Raw genomic sequence first — 24181 nt, forward strand, 5'->3', positions numbered from 1 at the left:
CAACAGTGCAACACAATACAACAGATACAATAGTACAAGTAAATAAAATAAAATAGAACATAATAGAAACAGAATATAATATAAACAGTGCAGAGTAGTCTATATGTAATTGCAATATTGATATATGAGTTGCAAACAGATGAATGTTATGTGTGTTCTTTCAAAAGTTCAGGTGTTTTTTCTCCCATTTTCAATGCAGGAAAATACAACCCCCAAAATTAAGAGACTGATAAGAGAGAAAAACACCAAACATTAAAACATGAATGTTCAGAGTCCCCCAGTGAGGGGTGGGTTGGTTTGCAGGGTTGAGAAGTTCACTGCATAAAATAGTTGAAAGTAGATAATTTATTAGTGACTGCTCAAAACTCTCAGTTGGAAGTGCGATGGTTTGTGATGAGAATATTTTTGTTAAAAATAAAAGCTATTTATTGAGTTTCGGAAGCGGTGTTAATGAGTGATATGAATTATTCAAATATTTAAGAAAGCAAGAAATAATAGGACTCAAAAAAGCAAAATGATTTGTCTGGTACATGACACACAAATGAGAATAGAACCTTCCAGGTAGATAACTACTTCTAGTATTACCTACTGACTCATATTGAATAATTTCAGTTATTTTACAGTTTCTGATCTGTTGTCATGACTTAAAGGAGAACCAGAAATCAGTTAACCTGGTTATATCAGTTTATCCACATGCTCACTATACATTTTCAAACACCAGTGAGATGAAACACCCTGCACACACAGACTTGAATATAAAACACAATTCAATATAATCACAAAAGTATGCGCTTAAACCATTCAGCCAGCTAATGTTATACTAGCAAATATTAAACAATGTTCATCAGCAAAACCTGGTGAATCATACATCTGGCCATCATTATCCCAAACATCATCAGCATTTAACAGTTATTGGTCTCAGCTGCAGTGATGCATGCTGGATCACATAGAGATGTTATGACCCCATAACCTTTAGCTGATGACCAAAACATAAAAGGCTGCAGATACAAAAAGCTATAGGACTCTCCAAAGGTGGTTAGTCTCTCTCTGAGATATGGTGAAAAGTTATATAAATCGCAAATGATCTCAAAGCTGCATACTTGCCTTTTCATAAAAGTTGTAGCGTTGAGGTGTTTCAGTTACCTGGTAAGAATGTGGCACTCATCAAGGTCCTGATTAAGCATCTGTCCTTTTAATGACCCGTTTAACAATTGGATCACATGAGTGATTCCTCTTGGTTTTCCAGTGTTCAGTGTGCCTTTGCCTGATAATGCATGCTTTAGCTACTAATATGGGTTGACTGTTTGAATCTTTATGCACTGTAAAGCGATTTCCAAAGATGTAGTTTAATCACCTTGATGGATGAAGTGTTGACTGTTTTGCAAAGGAATGTTTGTGGTTTTGCCAAGATAATAAAATAAAATGTTCTGCATCATCAGTCTCCTGCATTTTAACATTGTTACTTTTTACACCGTCTTATGGAGGAGTACTGGGTATGACCAGCTGGAAGGAGACCCCAAGATAAACTCAGAACACAGAGGAGGGTTTGTACATCTCTGACAATGTTGACAATGCAATGGTACTGAAAATAAAACATGCACAAATTGTTTTACAAATGGTGTGCACAGGCAGCATTTAATGCAGCCCATATGCACATGCACACATATAGATGTTCTGAAGTACAAGTAGTGTAGTTAGGCTAGCTTAACTGAGAATCTACCATTAAATTAATTTGTCATTGTATCAAAAATTTCCATTTGGATGAAACGTCCCTTGAGTGTCAAAGTTGGATACGTTAATTAACTGTGACATGTCCAGTTCAAAAAGGCTAAAAAAGTAGAGCAGAGAATATTTTGGGAGCGGTAGGATGGCTCAGAGTAGACTCACCATTCACAGCACATAAGACATTAGTACCTTGTATTTCGTGAACAAAAGCATTTGACCATTTGTAACATATCATACAAATGATTACGCTTCAATAATTTTATAATTGTATTTTACAAATTCAACATTGTTATTTTTGGCTCATAGGAGATACACCAACTGATTCTGTGGTTAATAGAAATTACATAATTCAACATGAATATACAATCTTAAATAATAACAGACATTCCAAAAATAATTGATGTCATCAATTATTGATGTCATAAAAGCATTGGATTTGGTTATTTGATACAAAATCGTCCAGTGCGTGGTCACTCTCTGTAACAAGTATCTTTAAAGCACCTCTGAAAATGTGATATCCCCATATCAATAGGAACAAAGTGATTGAATGAAATAATACATACAATTTAGCTGACGCTACAATAAATAAGATGCATCGGTTTCAATGGGGAATGTCTTTAAGCGCTACATATGTTTTCTTTTTTATTTAATTGTCAAGGTACAAGCAAAACATGTGGGATTTCCCTTTTCCATGGCAGATATGTATATACTTGATTGAGAACATTTTATAGCAATTGTAATTTCCTGCCCCAGATGAGGGAGAAAGAAGCACCATGCTTATATAGCCCAACCCCTAGTCTATACTAATCCATCAATAATCAATCATGATGGCACGTGGTGGCAGCCATGTTAATCCACTGATGATCTACCTTGTATCAAGCTGTTGCAAAATCAATAAAGCCATGAAAGCTTTGCCTTCTGGTCTTCCACACATCATTTAAATTCTCTGGTTAATACAGTTTGATACCATGCAACTGGTGTTTGCTTTGATGTCAGATGAATGAGAAGAAGAAAAAAAGAAACTGTCAGCATTTACATTTTCTGAATTCAGGAAAATCCCCATCACTGGATCATACCATAAGACAATTCAATTATGTTAAGGAGCTTGGATGTCATATTTAGACACAAACATTAGGTAAACAAGACATATACAAAAAAAAAACAATAAGCATTTAGCCTTATTGCATAATTTCCCCACATTTTTCCTCATGGTTTTAAAGATTTCCCATTTGAAACTGAGTGTATACTATACCTGATAATAACATACACAGTCTCTTAAAACAGATTACATTCCACAGTTAACCCACCTTCCTACATAAGTAACCTATTTGTTCAAATGTATGTATTGATTTATTTCCAAAACGTCCCTGTTGGTCTAGGTGCCGACCTGCAGCCACTACTACCAAAACGGATGAGACTGGACTCCACTCCACATTTTGTGTCCCTCTCTGGCTCCTCAGTGTATCTGATGTGAACACAGCGCTCCTCTCCACAGCAGTTCCACTTCAGCTCAGCAATCAGCGGCTTCGTCTGCTCAGCGAAGTTGAGTCAACACGCTGGGAATCGCTCTGCCTGGATTCATGTGGCACCTCCACATCTTTTCTCAACAGGGACTTTTTCTGTCATTCTCTGATAGAAACCCGTTTTTGCTTGAAATGTGTTGTTAGACACTAATAGTTGAGTTGCAACCATTAACCGCCCAGTCATTAAGTAGCCTACCTGCGGATCTACTGCAGGGGAGTTTTCACCAGCAAGGATACTGCAGAGAACCTTAAACAATAAGGATCTTCACAGAAGTGAACAATGCTCAGACTAGGGACCATCATTTGCACTTTTTCTGTGCTGGCTATTGCAGCAAGAGCAGATTTTAAGGCACGGAACTGCAGCGAGGTGAGGGAGGCTTGTATCGGGAAAGGCTTCAGTTTCGCACATGTTCCTCTTCAGGAGATCCCAGGTAAGTGCCACCAGTCAATGAGGCTAACGACCTGCTTAACAGGACAATATAAATTGCTTTGTGAGAAAATCGAATGCTTTAAAAAAAGATATGCTTTGTTTTTATTATCAAGCTCTGTATGGTATGTTAAAAATCCCAAACTTTTAATATGCAAAGTGGCTTAATAAATACACCATTACTGTAGATATTTTGTTGGATGTTGCAACTGTAGCTGCATCAGACTAATCTGTCAAACAGCAACCCAACCACCTGTCACTCACTAAGTTGCTGCAAATCAAACGGACGAAAGTTATATCAACATATTCTGCATTTACCTCCCTGGATGGTCACCAACAGCTGCTGCAGCCTCCTGCAACAAGCACCCTGCATCTGTAAACTGACAGGCCTGCTGTAATCAGGAAAACTCCTTATTTAACACGCCTGAACCCAGTTAAAAGCTGGTTTACTGATTGGATATCCATCCTGCCATAACAATATCTCATCAGCTGCATCAATACTGAATGTGTGAAGAGTGAGTGCCCCAGGCAGCTGTGGGAAAGATCTGTGTCCAGTAGAGGTCTGCGACTGTACTAACCAAGCAGAGATAATGAATGATCAACTGTGCAGATTAACTCCTGTCTGGCGAAAATTAAGTGATAAGGTGAAGTGGAACTGCTGGCTCTTGCAGTCCTTAATCATGAGTCAACTACATCATTACAGCCACTACTACCCTTTGGAGCAGTTATTTTAAATGACTTATATAATAAATGTCCTATTAGCGTATTAAATGGACAGAGTTAATACATAAAACGACACCATTTTAATAATGTCTAGTTAGAGCACCTACTGACTTGGGAACCGAAGTAACCTTTTTAAAAGAGATACATTCTCAATTCATGCATATACATTTTATTTTAGCATTTCAGATCATTTAAAAATATGTCAGTCAGTCCATTCAAAAATATTATTGTGTGATTTCACATGATCAGTGAAAGTCATATTTTTCTTATCATGTTAATGTGTGCAGCTGTAGAAAAGTAATTACTCCAGCTGAGTTGTCTCTCAGGTTGACATTATTGTGCTTCAGGGCCAATCATTCTCTCTATAAAGCAGGAAATCTGGCACATGTAAAAGGCTGCATACTTGATAACAGGCACACCTGTTCAGAGCTGGGTTGAATAACCTACTGATTAAATCCTTTGGATCTGAGTCTCTGACATCACAACTAATCTCCTAAATGAGTGAAAAATTCAATCTCTCTCATTTCCGAGCGTTGTCACCCTGAATAAACGTCTTTTGATGTGGTCTTTGAATGAGTCATAACCTTACGTGTCTGCAGGAGAGACAACGCATTATCAACACCTCAGCAAATTCACACAGTGATGGGCATGCCCTTCAGCCTTGGGACTTATTGCCTCTCACTCATGCAAACAATAATCGAGGTGAGACCTACCTTAGCTAAGGTAAAGGTTGAGATACCTTTTATTTAAAAAGTAGCAGAAGCTGAACTACATTTTCACTTTTCAAACTCTGGAGACTAATATAATGTTGAATTGGTTTTGAATCTTATCATGGATGGTACTTTTCTGTGCTATTTCCAATGGGTCTATTGAGAATAGTGTAGTATTTTGTGTGCAGTAGTCTATGCTTTAGATAAATCAGGTATTGCATATGTATGTTCTATATCCAATTAAAGTGTACTTATACAAAAACTCATATACAAACAAAGATAGCATATAGTTAAAAAGTGTGTGTAGGACAAAAGCAGTTCATTTCATTGAGGTATATTGTTCACATTTTGCAGGTTTTACTGACAGACATAAACACTGCACACATATGGCAGATTACATCAACAGATTCCTAATATAAGCAGTTTATTATGTGGCACCAAAGGGGTTAAGAGTCCATGTGGCAGATGGGCAGCATCCTTACTGACGACATTACCTGGAGTTAATATTCCAGCATGCTACTTGTAGATTAGTTGGCCCTCTTGGGACTCGGTGTAGAGCGCCTCTTAAAGCTTCCCGTATAGCTTATTGTTTCTGTCAGCCTTACAGCTGCCATCACACTCTATTAACTTACTGATGATTTGGCAAAAACGTCAACCTTCATGTTACTGGTCCACCTCTACAAACGATGGTTTGACTGCTGCCACATCCTTCATGTTAAATGGCTGCTCTTTGGAGTTTGATTTCTTGATATCTCTGTCGTTATCTGAGACGCCAACATCAAATTGTAGTGACAACAGGATGTGTTTGTGTGTTCCTTTTTCTTTTGATGAGACGGCATTACAATAGAGACCTTAAGACATGAACTTAGACAGAAACTCGCTATCCCTTTTGACGTTACCTGCAGTTTAATCCCAGATATTTTGACTTATTCATTAAAGTAATTCCCATTATACTACTGTTCAATTATTATCACAATTACTATGTTAATGAATGATTGTTTTATTACGAGCTATTTGCCTTTTTCAGATGTTTTTATTCATTCATTGTTGCCTTTCACATTATGATTACACCATATGTTTCTGGCTAATATGAAGCACTTATTACAACCATACAAATATAATGGAGAAAAAACAGCAGGGTATTATTGCAAGGTTTTTGTACTCAGCACCTTTACACTGCTCAGCCACTGAAACAACATGTTCTTTCTGAAGCTAAAAATGAAAGGCTTACAATCCCACACTCTGGGTCAAACAGAAGGAGCAGGTCAGGTGGAATGAAAGCAGTGGTCAGTGTTATTGACAGAAATGTTTTTAAGATCCAAAGCCATAAAGGCTCAGTTGGAACAGTAATTCCACAAGAATGAGGCGATGCTTCTGCCTGCTGACCAGGCCAGGCTGGAGGCTTTCAACAGCTTCGTGGTGAAGTAATTTTAAACCACGGGAGCATGAACTTGTGGATTGCTCAAGTGTTCACATATCTAAAACTGCCCAGAGCGTCTCCCCCTCCAACCCCACTCCACTGCGGAACCATCACTTTAATTCTACTGTTAACAAGTGTGTCAAATTTTAGCTTTTTAAATCCGCTTCTTTGCTCTGGGTAAAAATCAGACCTGCATCCTGCAGTCTAGCCCCAGCTGTCACCAAACGTCTGAGACGAGATGGAAAGATATGCGTAGTGAGTCACACTCCTGACTGCTGGATTCAGAAGAACTTCTTAGCATGTCATAGTCTATTGACGGCCGGCTCTGTTTACTCGCAGTCAGGAGATGGAGATGGGACAGAAATAACGGCGCTGATGTTTAATGTGATCCAGTGTTGCCTGCACAACATAGCAAATTATCTCTGCTGAAGCGTGTAATGTGCACAGGTTCTCTTCTGTCATGTAATGGGATGGAGAGGATTAAAAAGGGCTAAATGGGAGTGCCTGCAGAGGAAATGGCCAGGTGCCCTCACAGCATAGTGCTGCTGTGATGTATCGTCGGATTATTGTGACCTTCCTGCCACTCATTCATGTGGAGAGAGACCTGGCCAAAGACGGGGATCACAGCTTCTGATGGGTTTGTGGTGTGTCTATGTTTTTTCATTTCCCTCCACAAACATCAACATCTTTGCGATACATTTTCCGATAATTGGACTTTTAGAAGCGTGACTTATTGTTTGAGTTTGTAGCCTATTTTGTAGCGCCAGTATTTCAGGCTGCATTCTTCTATATAAAGTAATGTGAATGTGTCCTACTGAGAAGCAGAGGGGGGCACTATCAGGGAGGAAGAATCCAAACAATCATCATTTTTTTCCGGCGGCAGAGGGGATTTCTCAAACGCTGCTTCCATCTCCGTGTCATCAATCATGTTCATGAATGCTAGAATGGCCTCATGATGGGCTCTCTCTGCAGGTGTTCCCTCTGAGAGCGGTAGGAAACGTTGTGTACAAGGGTTTTAGGGTTGAAGCTTTGGAAGCAGAACAACACTCAGCCCTTAAAGAATATCAAAGCATAGATTATCTTATCTATAATCAAATAAAGTTTTTAATTTAAATTTGTTTTGACTTGTGTGGTACATTTATAAAATAGAACCATAAAATAGAGTTTTGTGCAGACATGTATTAGGTACTCCTGTACAATGCATTGTTATTCAACTCCATATTTTTGACCCTGAAAACTTATTTTCTTAGTAAGTTTCTCAAACTTTCTGTCAACATTTTTCTTTATTTCACAAAGATATTTTTCTGGTTTTTCCCTTTCTATTATTGTTGTTGCTTATGTTTCCAGCAAATTAATTTGAATCCAACTTCAGGGTGCTGATTAAGCAATTTAACAAATAAGAGCTTCTGGGTGTTGAAAACTAATACATACAAAATATATGAATTCGAAGGTGTTTGTCCTAACTTAAAACTTCATTTGATTCAGACATTACACACAAGTGTATGGTGCTATCATTGTGAAGCTATAGTGCAGGTTAACCTTTAGAGATAGTTTTGCTCTTGGGTTATACTTGATTTCATTAAATGTCTTTATATACACTGGGGACAGGAGTATTGGTTAACCTTTGGTAATGGTTGTCTTTTTTCATATTGTTTCCTACTTTTAGTACAGTATGTGTAGTACAAGTTGGTTTTAAGTCAACCTCGGCTGATATTCAGTGTCAGTTTTTGCATGGCCACATGATCACATGCATGAACACACTCATAAAGCCAGGCAATTAGCATATGTTATCTGACCAACAGTGCAAAACCCAAACTTTTTTATTCTGTCAGTCAGTTGGGAACTGACAGACTATGCTCTGATGCTTTGTTTCGGCTTCTAAAAGCAAGATGCTGTGAATTTTGATGGATCTGGGTTTCCTTAGAAAAGGAGGGAAACTCATGTCCTCAGGGGTAGTTTTTTTTATTTTAACACACTAAAAGTCGTTTCTGGATAATATTCTAAACCATAATCTTGTTTGTGACCCAGGCTTTCTGTTTATGGTTTTTGTGTCCTTCAGCAGGGTTTATGCCCAACTTTCTGTTGCTGGTTCTAAAACTTTAATAGAGCCGACACAGTTTAACACCAACATGGATTTTAGCTGGCAGTTATTAACTGCTGCATGTTTTCCTAATTCACAGAGAATATTATTATCTAACGTTGACTTACATTTGTTTTAATGTAGCAACACAGCTTGCTTCTTTCGTGATTTCTGAATAAGTTAAGGATTGAAACAAAGGGACATGAAAGAGACTCTGGGTTATTGAAGCTTCATGAGGTACTGTACGCCTGACATGCCTTTTTTATACGGTTGATAAACAGCTGTTATCATATGTGTTAGTGAAGGAATGATGGTGTGAACACAGCCATAAACAATTAACGTTTGTCACAATCATCTGAGATAAATCCTCTGTGAAAAGCAAGGAAAATGGATTGAAGTGATTCTCCTGAGACAGCATGGCTGTTTTCATGGCTTAAGAATAATTAGAAATGCGAAAGAATGAGTGCTCCTGTTGTCAACAAGAGATTGAATGGATGTTATTTTGATGTATTAGTTCCTGTCAACAACTGTCCAATTAAATTCTAACCTGGAGCCACTGAGAAGGAGCTTTTTTATTCCTTATTTCACAAGCTGGCATAAACACATCTCCTCTAGTCACTGATTCTGTTTTTGTATTGTTTTTCATTTTTCGAAACTCTTGACCCGTGTAGACCACACACACTGAACAATACACGCCTGATTTGTAACACAAACAGAAGCATTCTACTCCTTTTGGCATATTGAAACCTATTATAATTTGTATCAACCAAAGGCAATTCATACAGGGGACATAACTCTCTTCACATACTACAAGGCTCTTAATAAACCTTTTTTATTTCCTCACTTTGGAGTGGGAGATGGATAAGAGGTGTTACCTTGGATACATTCTGAGATTGATTTCACCGTCATATTTTTTCTCACCTGCAAATCATAAAATGCCACCATGTTGTCCTGTGTGTGTCAGATTTGCGGATGACTAGCCCCGAATGTCCCTAAACTGATATTTTTCTAACTTGTCAGAGTCTGTTTATTTATTTATTTTAGAATTGTTTACACATTTCACGTAGTATATCACTGTCTCTTGTTAAGCCTTCCCTGACTTTTCATAAAACAATCCACAGGATCAATGCGAGTCTCGTCATTGACATGAGGATCAAATGTAGGCTTATGACTGTGACGTATAGCTGGTACTTTTCCCTGACACCTCATCTGCCTGTCAAAACCTAGCCATCATGAAACAAAGCCCCCTCGAATGCCTCATCGCTGTCGATGTGCAACTGGATAGGAAGCTTGCCTTTTACTCTGCTCCTGACGACGCTCAGGTGTGGTGTGTTTCAGCAAGCTGCGGTGAGGATCTGTGTGTTGTACAGTTGTGTCCTCTACCTCTCACTAAAGCAGCCTGCTCACAAGAGGACACTGTAACAAGGCAGCAGAGCTAATAATGGTTGGAGTCTGTAAACTACGCTGTAAATGCTGAGTGAAAGGTAATGATCAGTGCAGGTCTCAAGGCCCTGGAGGTCTCCAAACAGCCACCAGCTGCTGCCTGTAGCGCAATCCTCCGCCATGCTCCACTTAACAAGTTGACGCAGAAGAGAGTGGCTTGCCTGCTCACGTCTCATTCTCAGGGGCTTCTAGGCGTGCTGCCCATGTGGATCGAATATCCACACCGTCTTGTCATGCCCCCTCTAGGCTTTTTATTACACACTCCTCAATAAATATCAAAGCCAGACATAGTGCTACATGCGCTGCATATTCGGTGCTTGTCATTCCTAAATGTGCTGCACATGGTGTTAGGGAATCCATACATTAATCTCAGCTGTAATGATATTGGTGCACCTTGCAAAAGGGTATGGCACATGAATATTCCATAGGTATTTTCTCGGGGTCGTGGTTGTATATATCTTCTTGGCAAAGATTAATACGAGGGAGATCTAGCCTTTGTCTATTGTTTTACATGTATTCCCTCACTGTAACAAGTAAAGCAAGGCTAAAACTGTCTTTTAGTATTATTTGTTTTGCTCATTACTTTCTCAACTAATTGTTTGGTTTGTAAAATATCAGAAGATTATCACAATCCAAAAAAAAAAACATTCATTTATTTACTTTTTCATATAACACATTTTTTTTGGGTGTAGTGTCTTGCCTAGGGACACAACGACATGCTGACTGCAGTGGGGTTTGAACCTGTGCTCCCATGATCCGAACACCAACGCACTAGTCCACTGCGCCACAGCCTCTCCGAAGAAATGTGTTCAATCAGTCACCCTTAACTTTTATGGCCTTATCTTCTGTACTAGAATACCCAAACCTTTCATATATGAACCAAAATGAGTAATTGCAAAATCAAAGATGGTTCTATATTCAAGAGCCACAGTGAAGCCCAGTTTCTGGGAACAATTACCTTTTTTATAGAAATATATTGTCTATAAAAACCCATCCCTCCTCTACTACTTCTTCAAAGCCTCTACACATTTTTCTGCAGTGACAGGGGCGAGTTATGCATTTATATTTTTCTCCTCAAAGAGATTTCTTTATCGTAAATGTAAACATATTTCAATATGAATCACCACACCGTTGAGGCAACATTTGGCTGTTTTATCATATACACAGCTTTGCACATGGCATGTTGCTGTGAAATATCTTGACATATTAAAAAAAAAATACTGACACATTTGCGAGGGGTATGAAACTGTTCCAACATCTTTATTCTTGTCCTTTTTCCCTTCACGCTGACTCTCCTGAGGATGTAGAATGCCATTGCAATACCATTGTACTGTGCTGCTTTTATTGTAGACTGTTTTATGTCGGTGAGAATTCATTTCTCTTGAACCTGTCCTCATTCACCCAAGGACATACTCCTCTATATCAGCATCCCCGAGTTATTTAAAACATGAGCATGCCTTTCATTATGACTTCTGACATGACCCAAAATGTGATGGGAATAATGTCATTCAATTTTGATTGATGCAAGTTCGAACTTGAGCGAGAAACTTGTCTATTCTGTACACAAAACCCTCTGGAGACACTATTATGTAAGTGTAAGGGAAGACTGTGTGTAGTGCACACATGTATAGGTGCATGCTGATTCGTATGCTTTAAATTCCATCCTCATTTGCTGTGGTTGTTAAGGAACTCAGCGTCTGATTAGTTAGAGGAAATGTTTCAATAAAACGGAAACAATTTACATTGACTGCCTTGGATGTCTGAAAGCATACAACAATGAGTGGATATGAAAAGTGTTGGATAGAACATAGGGCTGTGCAATTAATCGTATTTTAATCGCAATTACGATTTTGGCCTGCCACAATTACGAAAACAACATAATCGAAAAAAACTATTATTTTGCTTTGCTAGGTTGTGACTGCACTGCAACATATTTGATCAAATTTATTTTTGTCTAATTTATTTGTATTTATCATATTTATATATGTTTAGTAGCTTGTGGAAGTGCGCTCCAAAATATTTGTTGATCTTGTTTATTGGTATTTATTATTTTGATATTATTTATTTAAATGTAAATATATATTTATCATTTATTTAATCATTTTTGTATTGGTTTTTCAGTTGAATTATACGTTCAGGGTAATCAACAGTTAAAAAGATACTGTTCAAATTATTATTTGTATTTGTTTTAAAGTTCAATAAATGGATGTTTTCAAAGTCAATGAATAATCGTATTTAATAATCGTGATATCAATTATTGACCAAAATAATCGTGATTATGATTTTTGCCATAATCGCACAGCCCTAATAGAACAGCAATGTAAAGCAACCAGTAGTTTAACTATTTTATTACAAGGTAAAACGATTTTTGTTCTTTATCATTTATATATGTGATTATCATGAAGCCTGACAATTACATGCATGTTCATTTATTCATTCGTCTATATCCAACCACCCACTTACATTGGAAGTTAGACTAATTAATGAGTTGATTTGGTCATGCATTTTCTCATTTATTCATAGTTGGTCTGCTCATGCATATGTCTGAAGACGTCACACTTAGACAGCGTCCTTAAACAGCCTCCTCTCTACAGTGTTCAAAGTGCATGCTGCTTTGTGTTGTGTCCGTGCTTTGGATTCAATAATGTGACTAAAATAGCCTTGTCTCAAATAGGCCAGCCTAAATCACTTTAGCTCAGATTTTTCAAAAATGTTTAGCAGGAAATCTTCCTCTGAGAATCTCTCAAGCCCATTAGCTAGAAGCTCTAAAGAAGCCGTATAAAAGCTTATATGATAACAGAGAGTTAGAATTGGAATGAGTGCAATACTTAGCTAAGACAAACGTGTTACAGCTTTACAAATCATCCAGATTTCAGATGGCCTTTTATTGCCTTAAGATGATGAAGTGATGTGAAAAGGAGTAGAAACTGCAATGACACTAAAAAAGTGTATCTTATTAGGTTTGAGTGTGGCTCCAAGTGTGTAAACCCATAGAGTTTGTCGGAGGGAATCCTAGGACACAGCAGATGGCCGAGCACATGCTGGGTCTCTTTGGCCAGGTACACTGAATAATACTTCTGAGAGTTGGCCTACCTCTGCCCGTACTGTATGCAGAGGAACTTGGACTCTTAACTCTCCAGGCTGAAGTTTGTAAACGATGTCCTCATGTCTTCATATATAGATTATTAGAAACTATTGTGTTCAACAGAGCATATTAAACATGTAAGTATTTGTAAAGCTATGTGTTTAGACAGTGAAGGTCTTAGTTATAATTTTCTTCCCTTCTACATTTCTGCAGGGACAATCATATAAACCTAATAGAAATTATAAATCAAAAAGTATAAAGAAATAATTAGATACAAAAATGTGTTATATTTACTTTACTTTTTTAACAATGACTTTCGCATTTTGGAACATGCGTGGGGTTTAGGTATTATCGCAGAATAAGAGATATACCATAAGTAAATGAAGTAATGAGAATATCTAAAAACAGGTATCAGAAAAAAATATCTAATCTGTAGGATTATACACTATAACAGGAATCTTTGACCTGGTGACTGATGGTGAAATGATTACCAATGTTTACAACAAAGGACATTATAAGTGTATTACATTTGCAGTGCATAAATAAATCAATGAGATCCTACTAACAGAAGAAAGGTATGCATCAACATGTTAGCAGAAGCAGTAAGAAGGCAGAATACATTTATTCTTTCCGCTTCATCATTAGTGATAACAAGGTAAATTACAGACATGGGTGTGACGTGAAGTACTGTAATTGCGACTCATGATGATAGCTCGTATACAAAGGCGTTAATAAATGTGCATGCATAAACCTCTATCATTAACTCTCAGTTTTATGTTTTTCGCAGTTTTGGTAAAGAGTTAACACTAGTGACATAACATTAGTATGTATTGAATCTGCGTCTTGTCATTAATATGATAATGTGTGCAGGATCTGCTGCTCTGTATGCATGTTAAACATCTGGTGGCTGTAGAGTCAAGTTATGCGTCTTGCTGGTGGCTGTGGACAAATAAAGGACAGGGAACGGGTTGGTACAGTGAGGTTAGGCTGGGACAAGTCTCTCTGTCTCACCTCAACAGCCCTCTTTATTCTGGATGAATTGCCAAAGGCCAGCTTTGATACAAGGCTAGAGAAGGGAAATAATTCTCCCTCAGCAACTAAAGTAAGGCTTGCTCAGAATCACCGACAGCTTCAGATGGAAATCAAACTGGATACCATACCGTGTCAAAAATCAAACAAAAAACTATATCTGCATAAGACTTGGCTCAGTGCAGATCCAATAAAAAAAAAAACTATCCCAAAGCTGTGCTGAGGCATGAAGAACGCTTTTCACAACTGTTTCCACAAACCCTTTGTAACTCTCATGGGTCACATCCTCACACCGCTCTATTTTTCAGTTTTAAAGATGGAACCTGAGAAAAGTTGATACAATCTTACAGCAAACAAAATGGGACCCTAGAAATAAAAGAAGTGCAAGTTAAACCAGGGGATGAAATATAATAGAAATAAAATAAAGTAGAAATTAGACAGTTATTGCAAAAATGAATAAACTGAATCCAAACCGCAATGTAAATAACATACAGATGAAGTACAGTATTGAGTATTGTACATTTAAGTTTTTTGTGTGATGAATCAAGTTGTTTTACCTGTTCCATAAGCTATGCTATAACAATGGATGGTGTGCAGTGGCGTCGCCTGGCCTGGGCATCCGGGGCTTTAGCCCCGAATGTTTTTTCTGTAGCCCCGGACAATTCTCCCTCAATAATATAATACATTAACCGTGCTTTACGTGAACCTCATCATGACACAAGAGAGGACGGCAGCACTGTAATTTCCCGTGTTCAGTGAATGCAACAGAGGCATGACACCAGACCAATTAGAGAGTTGCATGGAAATAAACGTGTGCTTGTGTCATTCAAGCTCGGCTCTGTGTGTGTGTGTGGCAATAGCGCATTTAGTGTGATAGAGAGAGAGAGAGGGGGAGAGAGGGAGGGACCGGTGTCAGCATGGACCGTGTTGTTAGCATCTGGTTAGCTAGCTGCACTAACGGACATAAGGAGCTGTTTGTTCCACAAGAAGCTGGAGGAGAGTCCTCAGACTGAGAGACTCAGGTGAGCTAAAGGACTCTCTGAGTGTTTAGATACTTAACTTTAGTCTAAGTTATCTCAGTGGGTCTCAAACGGTTTGGTCACAAATTATTCAAAAGATTATTTCCGCGGCACACCTTCATATGATCATTATAGTTATTAAAAAAAAAAAGAATAAACGAAAAACAGTTATGAAATACTATATGGCAGTAAAACAAGAATAGAGTTTAAAAGGGGAGTGATTAGTAAAATATCCATAAAGAAAAAGTACATCTGTTCACAGTTCTGCTTCATATGGGTGTTGAGAGAGGTATCCATAGATCTCTTCATTTTGCTCTCAAAGTGCACCAGATTGATGCATTTAACTTCAATATTTAAAAAAAAATCTTCCCGGGGGAGCATCCCCCCGGACCCCCCTAGAGGAGGTGAGCCCCCCACTCATAAAAAATACCACTTTACCCCTGCCTATATGCCGTGAGCTGATTATCGAGCCTTCATTGTAACAGTCGCGGGTGTACTGTGTGTGTGCGTGTGGGGAGTGTTGCAGTAAAAAATGCCACTGTAGTGCCACTGTGGGCTAAGCCCCGAATGTTTTCAGGTCCAGGCGACGCCCCTGATGGTGTGTGTGCGTTGTAGTTTTACAATATACTTAAATGATTGACAATACAGAGCTGTATCAGTGCCAATGTACAGTTTATCTGGAGAAACTTGCTGAGTTCCATAGAAATGCTTACAATTACACTTTAAACCAATACTATCTGGCAAAGGACTTTAGGGCATCCATCGCCAACGCTCATCTCCAGCTACTTCAACAGTGGTGTTAACTTAAACTTACAGGGCATGCAAATCAATGATGGATCAATTATGCTGCAGGACTGCTGTGGTTTCGTTCTCTTTTATATTTTTGATTGTTTGGGAGAGATAATGCAGTAAGAAACATCATATTTATAATTCAGTCACAAAGAAATGTTGCACAAAAAACTTAAAGTAAACTAAAGTGCCTTTTCTGAAGATCAACTGCTTGAGTGAAGAAGCATCTTTTTTTTACTGCAGGAAGAATATTACTTTTATGTGTATTTCGAGATAACAAAAAGGATAAAAGACGTTACTGGAAAATGATAATGAGCAAACAAAAATTACCATCCTAACTGTCAACTTTTTGACAACAGTAAGAAAAACATCAGCAGTCCCATAAGCTGCTAAGATGTCACTCTACCAGACATGCAGACATTAACGCACATTCTCTTTTGTGCAATGACCAAATAGACTCTATTAAACAACACTAAAAAAAAAAACACAGTATACACAAATATTCGTCTCCCTCTCTTCTCTTTTCTTCTAACGCGTTGGTACACTATATTTATTTTGTATTCTTTTTGCAGTAGGATAGGTTTAGCCTTTGTGGTCTTAAGCACAGAGTCCTTTATAAAAACAGGTCAACGATCTGTCATAAATGTATTTTGCAACTTACTTAAGTTACTAATTGTTTATATGTAACTACATTAATTACAACATAAACCATGTTTGAAAATGGTTTCTAATTATTGAAAACACATATTGAATTAATTAATTGAAAGGACTAAATGGACTTCTTTAACAGAAACAACTCTAGGAACATCACAATGCCACCAGAGTAGAGGGGTTAAAAAATAATATGCATATAGTCCACTGCGTGACAATGATTAATGCATAACTACATACAGTTTTGAGGGTTTTAAATCCATAAAGAAGAGTCAAATTTGCTTAATGTTAAAAGCCAGGAAGGCAGGGTGTGACCTTTTGGGACCCTAAAGGTGGGTGCAGCAGGCTCTGGGTCAGCTTAGGAGGGGCATGTCGGGTCCATGTTTGATTGACAGCTGCCTTAGATCCTGTCCGGACATAGTAAACAAACCTTCGCAGTAGCGTTAGCTTCCAAGTCATGGGCAGACAGTGTTTTGTTTCCAGTGCCAAAGAGCCTCTCCAGCAGATAGACCGAATTTACATTCACAGGTAACAGTTCACAACGTTGCTGTTAAATGTATCGCAGCTGACCAGCTAACTATATCGCTGTCTAGCAAACAAAATGGCGTTAGCAGCACATGTGTTTGTTTGGTGGCTCGTAGAACAAGTTATAGTGCAGGACAAAGATTCATGTTCGTAAACCTTTGCGCAAAAATATTGGGCATGGCCGTGGCATTCGTTGTTTATCAGGCTGCTATCTTGTAGTTTTACCGTCTATGACTTTACTAAATGTTATAAATGCAAAGCTGCGATTTTCTGTGTGGAGGTTTTCTATAGGCTTTGTAAATAGAGAACGATATTCCGATGAATTACTGAAAAAACAGGGGAAAAGTATTGTGTTGAATGCAATTTAATTAAAGTTGGTCTCTGAGTTATAGTATGATGGTAGGCTAATTGCGATTTTCTACAACATCCAATCTCTAATTCCTAGCCATATGTTCCAAGTAAAGAGATGCATAATTTCACCCACCCTACTGTGTCCATACAATCTCTATTTACAGTCACAAGTAAAAAAAACAATAACTACAATAGAGGTCTATGACCACAAGGAATATGCTATATCAGGCTTTTTTTTGCTGGACATCGGCCAACGTGTTTATAGGATCAATGAATTGCTGTTACAATAATATTAGAATAGGCAAATTATTTGCCATAAAATCTTTTTATGACACTGCAGCAAACTTTAAGATGCAGAGTTTTTTCCCTTGCTGCAAAAAACTGTCTGGCACACACTCCATCCTGACTGTGGTGGGTGTGTGTGGTCAGTGCTCCTAGATAGATTATCTGGGAAGCCACATTGCTGTTTTAACCTTGGCAAGGAGGGTGGTGGCACTTTACTGAGTGGTGAAGTCCCTTGAAAGCTCCTTCCCATATGTTGACTTACAACAGTCTTATTTTAAGTGATGCTTTTGCTCTGTTGAGACCGATGCCGGACACAGAAGGTGTTTTGTGTCAAGATGTTGTTTTTTGTGCTCTTGACATATCTGATGAAAAGGTTGCACTCAGAGTGTGTAGTCAGAGGGACTTGCTAGGACACTGTCTGTGTGATATTTATGAAGTTTCTAAATCCCTCCATAACTTTATTTGTGATAAGTGCTGTTTTGAAATTCAAATTCCAGTTGCTCTTCAGTGAGTCTGATCAGAAGAGGAGAGGGTCTATGATGTTGAAATTGTGAGCTTCATGGAGGGGTACACATCAGCAGCCCTGAATGCTCCAGTGACATATATGAACTGGGTCCCTTTTTCCCTAAGATCAAAGCCTTTCTGAGAATACCTGAGTGCTGTGTATAAATGTCCCCTTATTACCAGCTGCAGCTACTCGAGAGTGTGATGTTGACGTCATAACAGTGCAATATACAGTCACTAAACTTTACAGGTGCAGAGTGATGTGAGATCAAAATGAAGGCAGAGTGTAAAGGTGGGTATGGTCTGAGCAAGGGAGGGAAGTGTTGCCCATCTGGTGTCAGGTGACATATTTATGTATAAAAAATAAAAGCAAAATTCAAAGAATAACTTGAACCTAGCAAGGAATTCAATTTAGGGGGATAGAAAGGAAGTAAGTTAGTACATTTATTACATTTTTTGTTTGTTTTTTACATTTACTAGGACACTTTCAAACACCATGTTCTTGTTTTTCAGAACCATAAAACAATGTTTTGCTGGTGTAATCACATATGTAACATTCCCTATTCACATGCTTTACAACACACTGCAGATTGTGAAATTAAATATACTTCAATAGGACATTTATATAAACAAACTCACATTATGAAAACTATTGTTCTTTAATCCCACATTTGAATTCCATACGAATATGTATTCTATGACAAACGTTTGTTTGTCATAGAATAGTTTGTTTGTCACCCATGGTGAAAATGATAAAACCTTTTAAAAGTAAAATGTCATTCCCCTATAGTAGCCTATGAAGGAAATGACTTGTCTTTACCACCCTCTGTTTAGTTCTGTGCCCTTGCTACACTACATATTTTTAAATAGTTAATTTGTATGTTGATAAGAAGGATGCATGTTCAGTTTATGGAGAGACAAGGGGAGAATAACAGCAGTATTACTTTCCACAGACCTTCTTACAGTCTTCATCTCTCACAGCCCCAGGTGCAGAAACAAGATTTGTGTCCTCAATTAAATGACATGAATTTGGTTTGTATTGTGTTACTTAGGAAACAAATCATTTTAAATCAAGTGATTTTCTAACATGCTTGATCTGACAAGGTGGGACTTTCTTATCTCCTCTTCTTTGGTCTTTATTTGTAGGGCTACTGACTGTTGTAAAGGCAATACTGGGTTCAGTTTGCATATTTCCTACTACATGCCTTATGTGTATTGCTTTCTAATGAAGATTTTTCCCACATGTCACCATTTGAAGACACCAATGTGCAAAGCAATATCGTGCTCATATCATATTGTTGCTCACTCAGTATGGCGCTCAGTAAGTGAAATCCATTTCTTCTTCTGCTGCTGTGCAATCTATCTGTTAATGCATGCAGGGAGAATCGTACAGCTGCTTGATTGGAAGCTCATGCTGATTGTAGACGATGTACATTAGCTCTGCGTTTTGTAAAAGAGAAAACTGATTTCTTTGTGCTTTGTGTGGGGACGAGACACATTATTATGCTATATTGTGTGTGCAGGGGGCAAAATTGTGAAATCAGTGAATGTTATCATCCCGGTAATTGATATGATTATTTAGGATGTAATGAACATATTTTTTTTCCATTTTTGTTATCCTACAATTTAGGGCTGTGCGATTATGGCAAAAATCATAATCACGATTATTTTGGTCAATAATTGATATCACGATTATTAAATACGATTATTCATTGACTTTGAAAACATCCATTTATTGAACTTTTAAATACAAATAATAATTTGAACAGTATCTTTTTAACTGTTGATTTCCCTGAACGTATAATTCAACTGAAAAACCAATACAAAAATTCATTAAATAAATGATACATTTATATCTACATTTAAATAAATCATATCAAAATAATAAATACCAATAAACAAGATCAACAAATATTTTGGAGCGCACTTCAACAAGCTACTAAACATATATAAATATGATAAATACAAATAAATTAGATCAAATATGTTGCAGTGCACTGTCACAACCTAGCAAAGCAAAATAATTGTTTTTTTCGATTATGTTGTTTTCGTAATTGTGGCAGGCCAAAATCGTAATTGCGATTAAAATACGATTAATTGCACAGCCCTACTACAATTTTAATTATTGTGGGCGTATGTGTCTGTAGATTCAAGTTGACCCCGCTTTTGATCACCCACACAATTATTAATACGGTTAAGAGATGGATACCAATTACTGCTCTTTGTCATCACCTGGTGTTTATTCACGTAAATATCCCAGCACCTATTTTGAAAGCAGAAGGACAAGGAGGGAACATGAAGGTTCACTTTCAGATTGAGTAGCACTAAAATGACTTTTGTGCTCTTTCAAATATTATGTCTACAATATGCTTTTATAGGTTTCATTTAAACAGTCTTTGGCTTTAGACTGAAATGGAGAAAAACACTTATTTTCCTTTTTCTTTTCTTTTTTCTTTTCAGTATTTTCTCTATGTTTTCAATTATGTAGTGCAAGGGAATATTCCCAATTAAGCCTCTTATTGTCAAACAAAAAAATGAGAAGTACTACCATTGTTCCTCTTCTACACAGAATCCTGTTAAATATCCTGCAAGGCACAAGTGTTATATTGACATTTGAGACAATTTGAACAACACATTGAGGGAATAACTGCTTTAATTCTATCATAATATACAAACAACAAGGCCAATGTTTCCCACATAAGTTTGTGAGACAGTTTGTGATACAAATTTGAAATTAAGAGGCTATAAAACAAGGCAATGATGACTCACAAATGATTATATTCAACTGGAGCACAGTAGGAGAGGAAATAGAGTGAGAGTACTGTGAGTGAGTGAGAGCAGGCAGGGGATTGTGGCACTGCAGCGGTTTGTCTCAACTGGCTGTTGTAAAGAACAGAACAAAAAGAAAGCGCAGCTGGTACCAGTGTATCAGTGAGGCAGAACATAAGTATCAAAACGTCCCAAATTTCAGAATCAATGATTGACAACACTGCAAGGCAAACGCCATTTGTCCAATTTGTAAAATTGGGAACAAATGTTCTTTGCAGAGAAAATTATAGTGACGAACGATTGCACATCACATTTCAAATGAAAGTAAGTGGGCCCTGACAAGAGTGTCATGTTGGAGACTTAAAATGTCAGTTTTTGAGTGTTCTTAAAAAACGTGTTTCATAAGAGAAACTGCAATTTATTAGCATGTGCTTTCATTTGTTGTATTTTAGTTTAAACATGTTCATATGTTTAAAAGGCATCCACTAACTTCTACATAATTTACACAGCATCCTTTGGCATGTCAACATATTGCTACTGTATTATAGTTTCTAGTGTGGTGCCATGTCTCATGAGGCCTCAACACTTTGCCCTGTGACGATTGGAAGCTTGTCAGGCATAGCAACAGTAACTAAGTGGGAATGAGGCTATTTGAATGCACTGCTAATTAGGACCTGATGGTGGATGTTTGAAACCACAGTCCTTCACACGTTTCCCGTAACATTCCTGTATGGGAGACCATAAAAGTTAAATACTGTTATCAGCTCAAATGGTTATGTGTCCAAAATGAGTTCTTTGCTGTAAATTGAGTAATTTTAGCCAACCCACATTCAGGATGGGGGGCTCAAGATGTTAGTGTTATTGCATTTTCTTTGAATTTGGAAATGACTTAAAAAACACAAATTTGATGGTGATGCCAAAATCAATCAAGGATTTCTAAAGTTACATTTGGAATTTTAATGGTCTTAAAACATTTTCTTTGTCTATTTTGCAGGTGAACATCTCCGTGTATGTCCTCAGGGAAACACATGTTGCACCCAGGAAATGGAGGACACATTTGGCCAACAGAGCAAACAGGACTTTGAGAATCTTGTTGATGAAATTAGTCATGAATTGAGAAGCACCTTTGTTTCCAGACATAAAAGATTTGACGGTAAGTACATTTTAATTTCTCGCTTAATGCTTCATGCTGACTAATCTTCCTATTTTGCTTCTTTTTTTGTCACCATTGAACAAAATGCTGCTAAAAGGAAAATCAAAAGGATTTTGAATGTATGTTTTAAAGTGGACCTATCATGCTATATTTAAATGATATATTGTAGGGCCATACCTATATAAGGTATATTTATACGTTTCTGTTTTCAAAATACCAAACAGATCATGCATTTTAGCCATGCCTCATTTCGCTCTATTTGCTGTTTGCTGTCTACTGGGCTGATTCTATGAGCTGCAGCTGACCACGCCCCCCTGCAGGAGAGGGGAGCCGTGCTCTGATCAAGTCAAGAGGGGGAGAAAAAAAGATCTCTGTCCTCCGTGTTTTATTATATTGTTATAGGCCTATAGAGTCGTTATTCATTTGTTTTAAAGCTCAATAAATAACAAAGAAGACCTTTGACCGGCACTTTTCTAATTTTGTCCGGAAGATTTCAACTTTAACGGACATCTTGACCGGCGAAAGAAACTGAAACTGAAACTCTGCCGCACGGTCCCCTCGTTCCTTGGAAGAGGCGGAGAGGTGGGTGTTTGTCATCTGCTGGTGGACTAACCGGAGAGAATTACAGTGCTTGCCTCGACGGGGAGGGATTGCATTGAATTAAAGCAGCGGGAGCAAACGCTTGCCTCGGGGAGGGAGAAAAAAAGCCACAGCGGAGAATAAACAGAAGGGTAACCATGGTAACTATGGGCGGGAAGTCTTCTTCGCTGCTTTTGTGGCAGACTACAGCGCCACTTACAGGCCTGGCATATGTACTACAGCGTCTCCAGCGCTTTCGAGCGGCAATGGCCGCCCGTGGCCCAACCCCACATTCCCCTGATAGGTGGAGAGTTGGCCCAATAGCCGTAGCGCCACTTCTGTGACGTCATAGAAGTGTTCAAATGTGGATCAGTTTTTATCAGATCCATTGCAGCCCCTTTTTTAGAGATTTGGGTATGGAGGAAAATAGAGAGGGTTGTGTTTTCTGACACTTGGTGAGTTCCCTGGAACACCGGGGACACATATTCATGTATAAAAGACGTACAAAAGTGCATTTTGCATGATAGGTCCCCTTTAATATGAAAAGGTTCACTGTTCGTAGCACTTTCACTGTCCTCCCCTTAAGACGAGACAGGATTTGAAAATCTCATTAATATGCCTTGGAGTGGAGAACCGTCTTGTTAGATTAGACAAACATGGCGTCTTGCACAGCAGAGTGACAGCTTGAACAGCAGTTCAGAGCCAAACTCTGCATTATTACGGCTGTTTGGTGGTCCTCTGCTCTGTGTGATCTTGTCAAAGCCCTATGGCGACTGTCTTGACCCTCCCACACATCCACTGAGCTACTGCTATGGGAGTGGATGTATCCTACTCATTACTGAACAAAGAGCCACTCTACTGTCCCTGTTGGTAATCCTCCAATTTCTTTAAGTGAATGGCAGGACAACAAAGACAAATCTTTCATAGGAAAATACACTCATATTGTCTTTTGTTTAAATAGAGGAATAATGGTTTATAAAACTTTCTTAATGCCCAGTTACAGGAATGGCAACCAGATTATAATGACTTTAACCTTGGCATATACCGTATGTTACAAGCCCCTAACTTTAAAACCCCACATCCAATTTTGCTTCCTGTAGTTGATAAAGGTTGAGTATCAACATTTCCAGTTGCAATCATGAAAAGAAAAGGCAAAGCTCCAATGATGGGTGATTCAACAGTGCCAGTACAAGCACTCTTTATTTATTATTACACTCTCTAAAGTAGCGGATACAAAGTGCTTTACAGCTGAAAGCAAAGAGAAATGGAGAAACCGCAAATATAACATTTAAAAAAGCAGAAAGGAAAAGGCTTTCGGTGTGTGCTGAGACTCTGGCGGGAAGCTACAGTATTCCTCAGTTGAGGAGCAGCACAGAAAAAGCAGAATCATC

The 24181-nt window shown here is 38.1% G+C and overlaps 1 protein-coding gene across 1 annotated transcript in view; it reads left to right on the forward strand.

Moving 5' to 3' along the window:
* The first annotated feature begins 3379 nt into the window (after positions 1 to 3379).
* The window catches only part of LOC117481220 (glypican-6-like), a 77037-nt gene continuing 56235 nt past the window's right edge, over positions 3380 to 24181 (forward strand). The window contains exons 1-2 of the mRNA XM_034128828.1: positions 3380 to 3679; positions 22053 to 22211. Of these exons, the coding sequence (XP_033984719.1) occupies positions 3529 to 3679; positions 22053 to 22211 (310 nt within the window). The 5' untranslated portion in view covers positions 3380 to 3528. The remainder of the gene's footprint in view (positions 3680 to 22052; positions 22212 to 24181) is intronic.

Source organism: Trematomus bernacchii, unplaced genomic scaffold, assembly GCF_902827165.1.
Source record: "Trematomus bernacchii unplaced genomic scaffold, fTreBer1.1, whole genome shotgun sequence".
Classification (NCBI taxonomy): domain Eukaryota; kingdom Metazoa; phylum Chordata; class Actinopteri; order Perciformes; family Nototheniidae; genus Trematomus; species Trematomus bernacchii.